General features: G+C 37.1%; 1 protein-coding gene across 1 annotated transcript in view; it reads right to left on the minus strand.

The window, feature by feature from the left end:
- CHCHD3 (coiled-coil-helix-coiled-coil-helix domain containing 3) overlaps nucleotides 1–16,337 on the minus strand; it is a 1,651,044-nt gene that overhangs the window by 536,804 nt on the left and 1,097,903 nt on the right. The window contains exon 5 of the mRNA XM_044088662.1: nucleotides 5,541–5,624. Within this exon, the coding sequence (XP_043944597.1) occupies nucleotides 5,541–5,624 (84 nt within the window). The remainder of the gene's footprint in view (nucleotides 1–5,540; nucleotides 5,625–16,337) is intronic.

Here is a 16,337-nt window from a genome sequence, read left to right on the forward strand (position 1 = left end):
CTCTTGTAAGCCAGAAATTTGACCAACTCTTAGTAACTTAATGCAACACTACTCTTCAATAGAATTTTAAGCTCAACAGAAAAATCATTAATGACTATAACAAATCACTTAATACTGCAGATGAAACTGCATTCAAATAGTACAGCGGAACTACATGTCGCCACTACTGAAATCCATTCAAAACATAAACTCATTTAAAACACAGCTATATCTTTATGTCAATGGACCTGCTCCTGTACATCTCCAGTATAAATGCCACTGTTGTCTTCAGCTTGCCATATTGCCAAACCATTTCTCTTCACTCAGAATCCTATGCCCCACAACCAATCTTCACCAATACCTGAATAGTTTTACTTACAACTTCCAGTTATATACATTGTTTTGTGACACCACATCCCCCCATATATTTACTTCCTATATAAACTTTATGATAGCCATATAAATAACTGTCTCTTAACTTGCTTTACACCACACCTCATAACTACAGTATTTTCTACCCTACCTAGTTCCTTTCCTCACCTCCAATTTTTGGATTTCTATGCACTAATTACATTATCTATTGTCTGTCTGAGAAACCCACTAACGTAAATATACCTCTTCAAATGCTCAATGTTCAACATTTGTCAAAGCATACGTGTCTTTTATATTTTAACAATTGCCTCATCACATGAATGCAATTAATTAGCAAATTTATATGTAATTAACATACATTATTTAACGTATGTTCGTGTGTATTACTAAATGCCTAGTTAAAAAAAGATTGTAATATGCTGGAGTTTTCCTCCCCGGGGCCTCCAGTGAAAATGGGTTTTTGAACAAACCTAGTTGGCCAAACACAGTAAACAAAAGCAATATAAAATAAAAAAATAAGATTTCTTATGCTGATCTGGGGATATCAGAAGAGGAGGTTCCAAAGATTCTAACTGTAGGCCTCCAAAATCAGATCTGTTCACTTTTAATCATTGTGAAACAAAATTTCTATCATGTCATTCTTACTACAGTTCCTTTAAAATACCCAGGTAATACTGTACTTTCCCTAAATTCCCTTACACACAACAGTTTCAGAGCTCTCAGAGCTGTATTGCTGTATTCAGCAATTGGCTAGCAACATTTTAAAGGCAAGCATGAATGTAAGCAGGTTAAACACAAGACCGTTCAAAAAGAAAAGCTCAAGCTTTGATATGAAAAAAAAATCAAAGGATAGCTATCTGTTTCATCTTCCATTCTCACTCTAACTTCTTTAAAACAGCAATGTTTCCCTATTTCTTCAATAAATGGAGAACCACCTACTCACTATAACTATGCCTTTCTCACTATAAGTTCACCAATAACTCCATATCTTAGCAGGAAGGAATGGCCTAACATCAAAAGCTCTCACTTTAATGATATGATACGACTACTGTATGCTCTTCTACCTCTTCAGCTGACACTATTTAATTTCCACTCTCGCATCCTTCCTTAACATTCTCATCTTTCCAATAACCAACTCTCTCTCTTTCTCCAGGTTCTTCACTTTCTCATTTTCTCTCCTGCTCATTACTCATCTCATTCTATTCCATTCCTCTATTTTGGCAGCAGAACACACTATTTTTCACCTCTATACATTATTAGAAATATAATCATTTTTTTGAATAACTATGTATTAGTTTGCTTGACACTGGTTATCCACGTCTACAATGTGTCTTGTTACTTGCAGTACATATTGTATTCTTAATATTTAAAAAATAATTGCATCCGGAACCATGAACGAATAAAAACAAAACTCAAATTTTAATAATGTTAAAATACAGATAAACGAACTGATAAAACACTTAAATGCAAGTGACACAGCACTTTCACCATTAAAGCTTTATCAGGCTGACATCAAGGGGACTAAAAACATTGGTTTATATACAATTGTTAAAGAACATCACATGATCAAATGCAATTAGTGAACCTGGTTAAGTAGGCATCTTAGATGAGGTCTTAAAGTGACCATGTCATTAAGCCCAGAGGGATTGTGTGATGTAAATCCAGTTTAGTTCTTCTTGTTCAGTTTTAAGCTTGATATCACCACCCCTAAATGCTTCCGTCATAACTAAGTATCAGAAACGTAAATGTATGCAATGTATCTGTTTCGTTAATGCGTTTGTATAAAGCATTTGTTATAATGTTCCTTTTGATGTCATACATATGCTGACTTACCCTTTCCTTAAGTTTTCGATTAGTCTTCCCTATGTAATATGCTTGTATTGCAATTACCATAGGCTTGTAAGTTAAAAAAATTCCCATTACGGGATGTTTAATACTTTTATCAGTACTGATGGAACTGCAGTGGATGCAGTTATTACATTTAAATGTTCCTTATTACTAGTTAAGTGAAGGTGACTGGTGGGTTGCTCTCTGTAACATAATATATTTAAATTGACAGATCTTGTGACAGTATTGTGGTGTCTCACTCAGAACATTATGTAACTCAGGGATCTCAGTTAGAATGCCCCAATATGTTGTGGGAATTTTCTCCCCTTGTATATAATTACTTATCGGCTACTATAAAATGTTTTTTGTGTATGTTTCTGTGGAGCCTTTCTCCTAGGGTTGCCACCCCTCCATTTTTTTTTCAGACTATCCGGAAATCAAAGTGATTCTTCGGTAGTCTGGAAAACACTGTACAAACTCTGGTATTCTGTTTCAAAAAAAAAAGGAAACAGACTATTGGAGTTTGTAAATCGGCTGATTTACTATGCTTTTTTACAGAAAAGCATAGTAAATCAGCCAAAAACAGGCAGCAGGAACAGAATAAGAGGGCGTTCCCCGCCAGGTGATGTAATCATGACATCACAAAATGGATGTAATATGCGCGGGGTTACTGGTGATGTGAGGGGTGTGGCTTTACTCTGGTTTTAGCCACAACAAAAGGTGGCAACCCTACTTTCTCCCCATCTCATTGTAAAATATTTAATCTGTTGCAGGGCTTTCACCCCTTTTATATAATATTGGTCAATTGCTGTTTAAATGTTTTTGAATCTGTTGTGGAGCTTTTCTTCCAGAGCCTCTACTGAAAATGGACCAATGGCTCAGTCTGAACTTCCCAGTTATCGAAGGACAAATAAATAAAATAAAAACACAAAACCAAATAATGGCCTAATGTACTCATTACTATGGCTTTTATTTGTTGTAGTTATCAAAAATTTTCCCACCAGACAATCTGTTTAGAAGTTTTCAGACTTCTTTCAGAAACACAGCACTGTGAGTACACTTATCATAACAGAAGGTGCTTGATTATAGGATAAGTACTGAAGGAAGTAAAGTAATGAATGGGATCCTGTGGACGCAAGTTATCCAGTTACAATATATATATATTTTTTTAAGTAGTGGATCATTCCTGTTAGTATGACAATGAGCAGTGTTAAGCCATAGCTGTTAAGAGTATAACAAAGTGCATCTTTCACACACACTGCTGTTTTTGTAACTAAGTAAAACTTGAACAAATGTTCTGGGACGGAGGACAAAAGTAGCTCAAAGCACCTAGAAAAACAAAAAGAATTAATACTGGTCTCAAAATGTTGCCCTATAGAAAAGGTAGAAGTTTAAAAGACACGCACACACTATTTGTAAAAAAAGGAAAGAAAGGCAACGATAATAAAGACCACAGAAATCAATCAGAAAGTTTGTAACACGCATATAACAAGAACCAAAATAACCCACAGGGGAGTAGTAACAGAAGAAAGGATTTTGTGCTTCTGTCCTGCATCAACGATCCTGTACTGAAACTCCTGACGTTGCAATGAATGTACTATGTGGTTCAGACAGATTATGGGTGCAGCTATCAAACAGCATCCAGAAGGGAAAAAGTACCATGATGTGTAACATTCTACAAAAGTAAGGCAAGTTAGCCAGATGTATGCTGAAAGACAGAACACTAGTGAGATTTAACCCCCTATAAGCAGTCAAAAGAAACACTGATGAAGGAAACAAACAAATGTTCACTGATGCTGATACTGTAGGTAGCCACAGGTGAATGATTCAAAACAACTGTCACAGGGCTACTATAACTACTTGCCGGAACTACTTCATGTTATATGCTGTGAATGCAGCTCAGAAGAAACAAAAATATCTAAATATACACTGACCATCATTAGTGCAACTGGAATATGAAACATCACAATACCCATCTTCAGTGCAACTGGAATACGAAACATTTTGGGTGTCACAAACTAACAGTGCTGCAACAAATTGTTCCCATTGATTTGTTCTGTACCTTTGGACAATGATCTATGACTAGAAATCAATGAAACATCTCTAAGACTTAAATTTTACAGACACTGTAAAAGGATATTATATTTAATGTTGTGCCAGTGTAAAGTATGTTTTCATAACAAACTTCTTCAATCTGCCAAGTCCATAAACTCTCAATACCCCAATCCTTACTAATCTAATCAGGACTCACTCTTCTCAACACAGTGGGGAAAAAAAGCTGGAATCAACTCTAGTGAAACTTCCTCTCTTTGCTTCACTCAACTATAAAAAAACATCTTAAGAATATTCTAAAAGAACCGCTTTGTTTCTCCCTCCCTGATTGATTTGATACCCAATATACCACCTGATAAGAATTAACTTTAACCAGCATCTGATAACTCACTGCTCTCCTTATATAACCCTCTCTGACCTCTAAACCACTTTTCTACTCTCATCCTCAAATTAAACAATGTGTTTTTAATAGATGTAAATTTTTATGCATGCATTAAATCTTGTCTCCTACTGAAAATGGACATATATCCAGATAGACTAGCCCAGTCAACAAATGTAAATAAATAAAATAAATAAATATTTGTCTCGCCTTTTTAAAATTACTTCTGGCCCCCAGTCCTCACAACATACTTCATTCACACCTCACAGCAGCCCATCTATTTGCACGGCTAAGAACGCAGCTGACAAGGGCCAGACCACTTGTCATCTGACCCACCCCCCCATCTCCTGGAAGTGTATTTAGTGGTTCCTTGTCCTCAGCCACCCCTTGCTCTTCAGTGGCCACATTCTACTAAAGTAGAAGCTCAAAATTCTGTACCTAAACAGCAAAGATTACACAGTTCTAACATTGCTGCTTCCCCTATAGTCTTCATCAGAGCTACTCAAGCAGCATAAACTAAAAATGGGGACATCTGCCCTAAAGCAAAGGAGAGCTAGCCACTGTCATTCATTTTCTCCTCCCCCCCAGCAAATCCTTTAGCACCTGGAACAACACTCAGGATACCAATGGAGAGGTTCATATATCACTGTCTCATAACCACCAAGTAACTTGCACATAAAAAAATAAATAAATAAATAAAATAAACAGCCACATATCATCATTAACTCAAAAAAGTCTATAACATTCTACTGTCAACATTTTTGCAACATAAAATTCTTATAATGTTAAAAGCAACCTAACTACATTATGAATTAATTGCATTTGTTCCCATTTACAAGTGCATACAGAAAACTTTAGCTGGCTATAAAAGTTCTTCCCCAAGTCTGCAGAAAACGTACGTTACTAACTAATAAATTAAAAAAGATGATACCCTCTCTTCCAGTCTATTAAGCTGCTCCTTGCAGTAGGCATCCTTCCTCTTCAGCTCTTTTTCCTTCTCTTCTAGCAGACGAGCCTACAAAGAAAACAAAATGAACATGTAGTCAGGTTGCTGAATCCATAACTTTCTAAATCTCATATCAGTAACACTACCCTATTATTGCCTTGTCCACAAAGAAGGCCTGCATGTGTTCCACATTTTGAAAGAAATGCACTGGTATCAGAAGTGGCACCATCCACAAAAAATCAACCTTCAGTAACGATGATATGCTTTATGACTAATCTGACAGCCAGATCCTTCCGTTTACACACACTGTTATTCAAGGTCAGAAGGTAAAAAACTACAAAACTGGAAGGTGTGGTATAGCACCCCAACACAAACATGGACTTATGATTTGAAAAAAATACAAAAAGAAAACAATCAAAATATATGAGAAAACAGCATTAACAGCTGTCAAACAAGATCTAGATTGAAGAAAGCAGGAAAAGGTAAAATGCACTTACAAGCAATGAGCATCATAAATTTAACAAAGGCGAAGTTGACATTTTCAGTAAAGGAAGGGCACATCGCTGTAAGGGTACATGGCCTAACATTAAAAAAACACTACTCAAAGACCATCAGGATGAGCTAACTAGGTGCAATGAATGGAAAGCAAAGTTTTAAATAAGGTCAAAAAGCTCAGCCCTGAAAAAGGCATGCTCATAGAAAAGGATCTTTCTTTATGGGAATGGTAACACAATCACTATCAGAAGTCCCACAAGAACGATCAATAAGGGAAACAGAAAGATTTTCTTCTTTAAAAAAAAGAGTATGTCAGCTTAAGGAATAAGAAATGCACCAATAGGACTACTTTGTGGTTTACACCAATTTGTAAAATGGTCATATTGACCAACAGAAGCAATTTACCTAGCCAACAATACAAAAATCAGCATTTGTATACATAGACATGCCATAAGAGCAGTACTGTTTTGGCAATATCTGAGCCACCATAAAGGTACATCACTGTGAACAGATATGTCAGCCAACAAATGGAAACCATACTGAACACCTTGCTTACTAACTACATAAAATCTTGTTTAACTGTGCAAATGTAAATTATTCCTGGATAAAACTCTTGGGGAAGTTGTGATTTAGCAAAGTAAAAATACATAGTAATGACTGTGGCTATCAAAGGCACTATAGTAACTTCTTTGTACTTCCCTTAAACAGTAATTATTTGAAATGTTAGGACCCACTACAGTAAGCCCCAAAACTTAGAAAGAATACGCAAAAAATGGACTCGTATATACAAAGTCCAAGAAGGCCATTTTCTGGAATATTCCCTTTTCCCTGAGGTATGCTGCTCTCGGAGTCGATACATAAGTGTAGGGGGACTTACCCCCACATTGGGGGGTGCTGGCAGGGCCAGCCTTAGGTCAAGTGGCACCTTAGGTAAAAAGACTGTAGACCCCAGAAGCCATGAGGCTTCCTAGATGCTCCGAGATGTATTTCAGAGTTTAATTAAAACAACCTTTTCATCCAGTGATTGCCTGAACAAAAACCATAATCAAAGAAGCAAATTTGTTTTTCACCTGCATTCTTTCAGCACACCATAACTAACCAAGACTACACTGTAATAATAAAGATGGGGGGTCTGGGGGCCTAGTGACCTCCATAAGCCAATAGGTTTCTAAAAAACTGTAACATGCATCTCTGAATAGCCAAACAACCTTTTCAACCAATGATTAATTAAAAACCATGATTACAGATAGAAATTCAGTTTTCCTCTTCAACTCTGCTTTTTCCTGTGTCCTTTTAGCATATCCAAACTAATCAAGGCTACCCTGTAATTACTAAGTTAAGCAGGGGACTGCTAGCCAGCCAAGAGCCATAGAGTTATTGATGGCCTGAGGTACATTTTAGAACTTTTCCCACCCTTTTGACCAATGATGTCCTGAACAAAAATCATGTGCATGGTAGAGAAATGCAATCCTACCCCCCCCCCCCCCCAAGGAAGAAATAAGTTGTTCCAACTTTTAATGCTCAAATCTAACCAAACACCACTTAACAATAAACATGAGAAAGCAAATGCTTGTGAGGATACATATACCTACCTGCCCCCAGCCCTTCCCCACCCTCGCAATAGGGAGCCGCTTCCTGTGTATCCTCATCTTGTGTTAAATTGGAATTAAAATTAAGGCATAAATGTCCACGGTCATATTTCAAGCTGTTACTGTCATATTTTTATACAGTACACCTCCTCATCCTCAACTCTCAAAAGGCAGCCACCTTCTCTGTACCCTTCTGATGTCAGACTAGGGCAAAATTGAAAAAAAAAAAAAAGAATATAATAGATTTGCTGTCTGATGTAGATAAACAGCATGCTTATTCACTCTCCGCCAAAAATGGCCACATACATATACACCAGATGTTTGATTGTGAGGAAAATGGAAAAAAAATATTATAGTAATGTTTACAATGCCCTACTTCTGGAGAGAGAGTGCAGTGTTCCTGTATAAGCTATAGTGACACTCCCTGCACCTGTCTGAGGTTTGTCCATCCATGCATCCACAACCCTTTTTCCTACTTTTTGCACACAGGTCAGGGTGTCACCAACAGTGACAAACACCACCGGGTGGTTACCCCTGCTACTGTTGTTCTTTCAAACCACTCACTTGCATGCATGCTCACAACAATGGCCACTTTAGAGTGTCCAATCCACATACTGCATGTCTTTTGAATGTGGAAGGAAACTGGAGCACCGGGAGAAAACCCAAAGGACCACAGGAAAAGCATGTAGATGTCTTAAGCAGCTAAAGGAACACAAACAGTTATTTTTCTATTTGAGTAATATACCCCTCTAAGCATATGCATACTTAACTTGCTTTTTTTTTTATCTTCAGTCACAGTACTGTTATTCTTTGAATTCCTACCTAGACTATATGATGGTATTAGTGAAATGTGCAACATGTATTTTTCAGAAAAACCACAAAAAAATGCCACAGTGGAACAAGATACCAGTGGAAATAAAACAAAATCCAAAAAAGTTCCAATAAATCCACAGGATAAACCAAGGCAGATGTGATAAAAACCAGTTTAATAAACAGTAAGCGCTTTCATGCTCTCCTGAGCACTTCTTCAGACCATATAAAAATACAAATCCACATACACTACTTATATAATGCATAACATGACAAACTAACCTATCACAAAATAAAATCACTTAAATAATCTCCGCCTCTTAAGGAAAGTTTTAAAGGGATGGAGTATTCAAACCTGGTAATACATTGCTATGTAGCCTAATAATCCAACTGCTCTCTTTCTGTTCTAAAATATTATTGAGATCTCCCAATCTGCTACCAGGTTTTAGTTGTTCTAGTACTCTAAACATAAATGTGTGTAAAGTCTGTGTCCCTCACATGACAGGCTAGAGTATTTGTTGAATCATTCTTCCTAATAGCCAATAAATGCTCACGTATCCTTTCCTTTAACTGTCTCTTGGTCTTTCCTACATAGAAATTTTGACAAGATAGACAACTAGCTAGGTAAACCACATAGGTACTACAGCAATTTGTATGAAAATTGCTACTATATTTAAAGTGTGTGATGGGATGTATGAAGCTAGACGCTGTATCTATAAATGAACAATAGTTGCATTTACCACACTTAAGTAGTAGATCCATTATTTATAGAACTACGTGAATTATTATACTTGTAGCATAGCATCTGTTTAAGATTTCACTTGTTTTTAAAAGCAAAATTTGGTAGTGATCCTACAATCTGATTTTTTCATGTGACATAAGAATGGGACAGTTTTTCTTGATAATGTCACAAAACACTCTATGATCACTAGTATAATTCATAGTAAAATTCACTAGATGTTCATTATATTGTTGTATATTCCCATTATGGGAAACAAAGTTATATGCATAAAGAAAAGGACAGGCATTCGTAGGTCTTAATTCAACAACTTCACATTCCATCTGATCTACCTCACTATGTTTATAACCTCTAAATTTAAATTCATCTTTTAACTTCGATAGATCTGTGTCAAAGACCTCTTGAACACTGTCAAGTCTGGACATCCGCATGCCCTGACCCTTTAATACATTCTTAAAAAATCTCTTTGGATGCATGCTATTCCTATGGAGGGTAGTATTAACCCTACATTCTTTCCTGAACATACATGTAGCTATCTGGCCATCTAATGTTCTATATATCTTAACATCTAGAAAATCTATAGAAGTATACGAGTGGTGATGGGTAAATTTGAGAAAGTCGGTGGTTGTATTCAAATACTGCACAAAATATGGTATCATTTCATGTGGCCCTTGCCAAACAATAAATAGATAGAGCGTCTAGCTTCATACATCCCATCACACACTTTAAATATACTAGCAATTTTCATACAAATTGCTATAGTACCTATGTGGTTTACCTAGCCAGTTGTCTATCTTGTCAAAATTTCTATGTAGGAAAGACCAAGAGACAGTTAAAGGAAAGGATACATGAGCATTTATTGGCTATTAAGAAGAATGATTCAACAAATGCTCTAGCCTGTCATGTGAGGGACACAGACTCTACACACACATTTATGTATTTTTCACTTTGTGCTTGTATCTGAGATTGAATCAACACTTGTATCTGTATCATACTGTCATGTATAAATGTGGAGCTTTTCTCCCTGGGCTTCTGCTGAAGAAGGACATTTTGTGCAGTCAGACTTTCTCGGTAAACAAATGTAAAATAAAACAGTAATGTCTTTCGGCTTTTCCTGGTTAGGGGTCACCACAGCGGAACTCTGGTCCGCTAATGATTGGCAGTAGATTTTTACGGTGCCGGGGTGCCAGCCCAACGCCCAACCTTCAAGGAAGGCGCATCCATTTACGCACGTACCCACCTGCATGTCTTTTAATGTCACTCGACTGCGGGGAGGACATGCAGACTCCACACAGAAGGCACTCCAGCCGAGAAGTGAATAGGAGAACCTCTTGCTGTGAGGCGACAATGCTAACCACTGTACCACCGTAGCCTAAACAAATGTACAAATGTAAAATAAAATAATAAATAAATACAAATTTATGCCTTCATCTTTTAAGGATGAGTGTTAAACTGAGCAGGTAACAACAGGGTCAGTCACTTTCATCCAGATACCCCTCACCAGGCAGTTATAACCACTTCTTTGTGCACTTCAGACAGAAGACTGTGATAAAATGAGGATTGAAGTGTATTCCATCTTTGTACAGCCAAGCATTTCACCTGTATGTTTGTTCACATAATCGCATTAGTCCTGCAAAACCAAAAATATAAGCAAACGGCAGCTTAGTCATTTTCTTCCAAATACAGCCATAGCAATTATATCTACTCTGTCTGCACATATCAGGTGTCCAGTTTAGCAGTTCATCTTAATTCTCACAAATGCATATTAGTCCTGCTAGGCCAGGAAAGTGACTGTTTAAAATGAGCAAATGACAACATTATCAGTTAATTTTATGCAGCGAAATCCAACCACAACTCCCACCCAACAGTTATAGCCATGGCATCTGATGGCATACCTCTCAAGTATCCCTGATTTTTTACTTTAATTGTAGCTCTGTCCCCCTTAATCCCTCCGAAAAATTGTGACTTTTGGAGAAAAGGTGGTGAATTAAACTTATAACAGTAATTATTGTGACTTATTTTACTTCAAAAAATGTACATGATTTACATTCTCTTATTCTGTCAATGTCTTGAGTTAATAGCAGTAATATTTTAAAAGTTTCCCTGATTATTTCTGAATTTGTGCCCAATTCGTTGAGAACCATTTCTGATGACTACGTAATATTTCATCTTCACAGTCTGCACAAACAAGTTATCACACATTAAAGTGTGCCAGCTCAAGTTGTGCCACATAAATCCCAAAGCCGAGAAACAATGCCCAAAATATCTGCTGTCAGCAACCTTGTAAAACATAACACTTCTCACACCTCAAATGTCCAGACAAATTACAAAGCTAAAAATACTGGCAAAAGTATCTGGTTGGTCACTAACAGCAGTATTGTAAAAATGCTTATTTCACTATACCTCTCAAGCTCTTAGCACAGCAAATCTTGACAAAGCCAAAGATAATGGTGGTGGTGGTGGTGGTGGTGGTGGGGGGGCAGAAATAGAGACATATTTTAAATATTGCTATTATAAACTTAGAAAGTTGCTTGCTAGAATAAAAAGGCTTTATATTAACATACATTTTTTGAAGGCTATGAAGTTTGAAATTCAAACGTTTGTCATTATTTAGTGACTTCAGTTCTAAATGGTTTGCCAGAAAAATGTAACTTTCATGAGGAACAGACTAAAAAAAAATGAGACAAAAATCTAGACAGTTGCACCACCATGCCACTCTTGTCATCTCATCTGTCCACGCAAAATCAAAAGATTATCAAAAGTATCTGACTTATCACTGCCAAGAGCCAACCTTATTTTTAAATACACTAACTCACTGTTCTACTCCTCGCAATACATCCATAACACTGCCCTATAGTATGACTCCCCCCACTTATGTTTCTATACATAAAATGCTTCATTTATAAGGTGAGCCTTTGCGGCTACATTTGAATGCTTCGAGATCTGTAATCCCATCACCATGCAACATTTAAAAACGGTATTTACATTAAGTGGTGCTCAGCAACAACCCCTGGTTCTTGGCACATTTTCTTTTTTTCCCCGGGACATGCTATTCATTTATTTTTTAGAGAAAAAACATTGCTTTAAAAAATTAACAAAAAGGGAAAGAGTGCCATTGCAAGAAGGTCATACACTGCCCCCTAGGTGATCACCTAGTTTTGCCTACTCATAAAGGTGTCCATGAATGCAGGGCAGTTTGCCCCCTGCAAAGAAGTAGTTTAAAGGAGAACAATCTTCAAGATATGGTCTTTATCTGGGTTTTCTGTCTTTTTTTTTTTTGGTTTATCGTCACTCAGCATTTTGAGTGCAGACATTTCAATAGCGAGCCTTTCTAAACCATTTCTAGTAAAATTTCAGAGCAATCATTTCCTACATGACGTGACACAGTGGGTAAAACGTCACTTGTTATACATCTCCACAGATTCCTACATGTGACTGTGGATGCTGTGTCTAAAAACAGCATCAGGCCATTGCACAAAGTGGTCACAAAAACCATTACCCGGTGTGGATCAGGTTGAAGCTGTAAGATGCTACTGAGGTGTTTTCCTCCCCCCAGGGTAACTTTAGTATTCCATTGACCCACACAAAACACTGTTACATAGTCCTCCTGCAGTTTGTTTCTCACCTTTCTACCAGTACAAAAGTGTACTTAGTGAAACTGTTTTAGCAGATAATGAGTTAACTTTGTCCTCCAGCTGATCACACAGAAGAGGAAGAATAAAGTGGCACTGCTGCCACAGAAGTTAAGCAACAGCTGTTTTAGAAAATAAAGCCGTTTATGAATCCGCAGTATCCTGCACAAAATATGTCTGTTTTATTCTTATGGAATATGCATTTTTTTCAGTGAAATGTAACCAGTGTAAAATACATAATCAAAGGACTTGGACTGTACCCTACCTTGTGTTTTTCTGAAATCTGTACTAAGATTTATATTAATTATGTCAGCTAACATTCAATTAACTTCATTAGTTAGCTAACATTACAATGCGACCACTGATCTCCATATTGTCTACAACAAAACCATAGCTTCAGATGCTGAATGTGTTAGCTTGTTTCCGAAGTTTAAAAAAAATGCCAGAATAAAAACACAAAAGATGGCTGATGTTTTACTATTCTAAAATCATTAGTGTGAAGATACTTCTTCCATTTGTTTCGCTTTATATTACTTCTAGATTTTTTAATACTTTACACAACTCCATTTCATAGCTACAGCAAAATGTAAACACCTTTTTGTACTCATCCTAATATAATACAAAGTATTTCAGATGTATGTAAAGCAAAACATATCCATTTATATGTACATTAAGACTTTTTGGCTGATTGTACGATTAGCACATGTCCAAGTGTGGAACAACACTCAGCCTTCTGCTTTGTGCCTTGCCATGCACTTAGGCACATAGTTATCAAGTTACTGTTAAAAAGTAGCATGCAAAATCTCAAGCAGTATGTGTTACTGGTTTAAAATGACACAGAATTACAGGAAGTAAAATTTAACTCTGGAAGAGGGACAACACTCGAAAAGTGAGCAAAAGCATCATATGACAGGTAGATTAACCTGCAAAATGACTTGACTGTTATTTTCTAGTTACCTCTTGTCAGACTGAAATCAAAAGTGAATCAAGAAACGTAGATGTAAAAGTTTACTTCCAGAATATTTTCAGATCATCCAGTCTCCTCCCACAAATGTGTTTCGTTGACAAAAGTAAAATGTTGTACTAAACATTACTCTGAAACTCAATCGGACAAGTTCAGATTACGTTTAAACTCCAAAAAGGATACTGCATCCCCCATGAAGGCGAGTAACTAGCCATCACACCTTTTATTAAACTTCTTTTCTAACATTCGTGAAGACCAGACGGGACACTGTTCTCCCTTGTAAGGAAAGAGAAACAACTTGAAGCTGGACTTGAGCCCAACAGAAATATAACTTTGAAGGTAAAGGCTTTATCAAACAATGATCCAAAACATGGTAATCCATAGATAAGCAACTACCACGGTCTACTTAACTTGATGAGGGTGGGGGAACTATGTGAAATCACTGATACACCAAGACAGTGAAGCTTGAGAAAGATGGAGAGGAAGGTTGCATGATAACAGAAAGCTGTTCTGATGGATGGTGGTATTGAAAAAGTAACCACTTCACTGGATGATGGACTACAGGATGATACTGTTAAAAGGTTACCTAAACGTGAACCAGAAAATGGAAAGAGATTGTGGGAGGTGAAATTTCATCTGGGTTTGCAAAATCAAGTCAGAAACAGTTACACAGTCCCTGCTATAGGCTAGATTTTCCACAATTCAGTCAGGGGATGCAGTTGCTTAGAGAAGCGTGATGATGCAGGCAGCTTGCACAGAAACAAGACAGCAAGCAGTGATAGTGGAAGTAAGATACTGAACATTTTTACTGAGAAGCAATTTGCAAGAAAAGCAAAATGAAAGATGTTTTTTCTGCCTGTGCTTACAAAATGCCATTTAATAAAACTAAGGGCAGAAGGAATAGCTGGGAGTAAGTATGTACTACTCGATAATGTTGTTAAGCTGCTAAGATTTAACGTGAGAGACATAGGAAAAGCGAAGTAGCACATTAGGCAAGTCTTTGCACGAAAAATATAAGAAACACTGAAAACATTTTAAGAAAAGGAAGAGAAGAAAAACTGAAGAAAGAAATTAAGAGGAAAATATTTGATAAGGTATTGCATGCAGAAGTTTAATTTGGGAAACCTGGAAAAAGACATGCTATAAAAACAATAATGAGACAATATTACAAGTAATATATGAGAATTCAGATTTAAGGAATTAAGATGGAATATGAGAAAGGAAACATTTATAAGGGAGATATGAACAGAATATCTTTATATGAAGAAGACACTGAAATAAGTTACAAGTAAAGGGAATATGAAGTACAAAGATACAAAGAATTAACAAATACTGTGGAAGGATGTGATCTGGAAGAAAATACTGAGCATGTATTAATTTCATGTAACAGGCAGGTATCCATCCTTTTAAATTACAGTTGTGTACACTTACCATAAATGTAGATGTTCGAGTGTATTCACTGTTGCAGTCATTACATTTGGGTAATCTGCTGGCAGGTTGCCCTCAGTCGGCCTGATTAACAAAGTATTGGGTCCTGCATCGGTTGCTGTCTCCTCTTCCATGACGGCAGGTCATCAGGGGTATAAAACAAGCAGCCAACGCCATTTTCTTTAGTTTTTCTTGCCCCAGATGTCAGGTGCCCCCAAAAAGGTAGCAAAAATATATATGTATAAAAACTATATATACATGCATCAATATAAACTTTACCTTCATCTACAAGCAAATACACCACATAGGTTGTAGAAGATAGACAAGGAAAGATAAACTCCAGAATGAAAGGGGGATGGCGGGCGGGTAACCTGGACTGCAACAGTGAATACACTCGAACATCTACATTTATGGTAAGTGTACACAACTGTACTATGTTATTCATGTTTCACTGTTGCAGTCATTACATCTGAGTAAAATCCCAAAGCTATGGTTGGGAGGCTGGAGCTAAACAGCATTATGTGTGGCTATAAGGCCCTGCAGAACTGCAGTGGCAAAGCCTGCCCTGGACTTAGAGTAGGGCAAATGATAATGCTTTGTAAAGGTGTGAACAGAATTCCAAGTAGCAGCCTCTAGAATGTCTTTGGTTGGTACTCCTCTGAGAAAGGCTGCTGAAGTTACTGCAGCTCTGGTGGAATGAGACCTAATGCCCTTGGGAACAGGTTTACCATGGTGTAAGTAGCAGAAACGAATGCAGTGGCTTATCCACTTTGAAATAGCCTTTCCTTCTCATCCTGCAGTATATGTCACTAGTAATTGCTTAATTTTTCTTAGAGCTTTAGTCCTGCTCAAGCAGCATCTTAGCTGTCTGTGTACGTCCAAGGAATGCAGAATTCTCTCCCCCTTGTTCTGTGGATTTGGATAAAAGGTAGGCAGATGAATAGTTTGGTTAAGAGCCACACTGGAAACCACCTTAGGCATAAATGTTGGATTTGTCCTCAAGAGACGCCCTGTCTGGGTGAAATATGATAAAAGGATCCACGGCCATGAGGGCCTGTAGCTCTGAGACTCTTCCTGCTGAAGTAATTGCTAGTAGCAGAGCTGTTTTCCATGATAAGAACTTTA

This window comes from Protopterus annectens, chromosome 11.part0, assembly GCF_019279795.1.
Source record: "Protopterus annectens isolate FY-2018-M chromosome 11.part0, PAN1.0, whole genome shotgun sequence".
Classification (NCBI taxonomy): Eukaryota; Metazoa; Chordata; order Ceratodontiformes; family Protopteridae; genus Protopterus; species Protopterus annectens.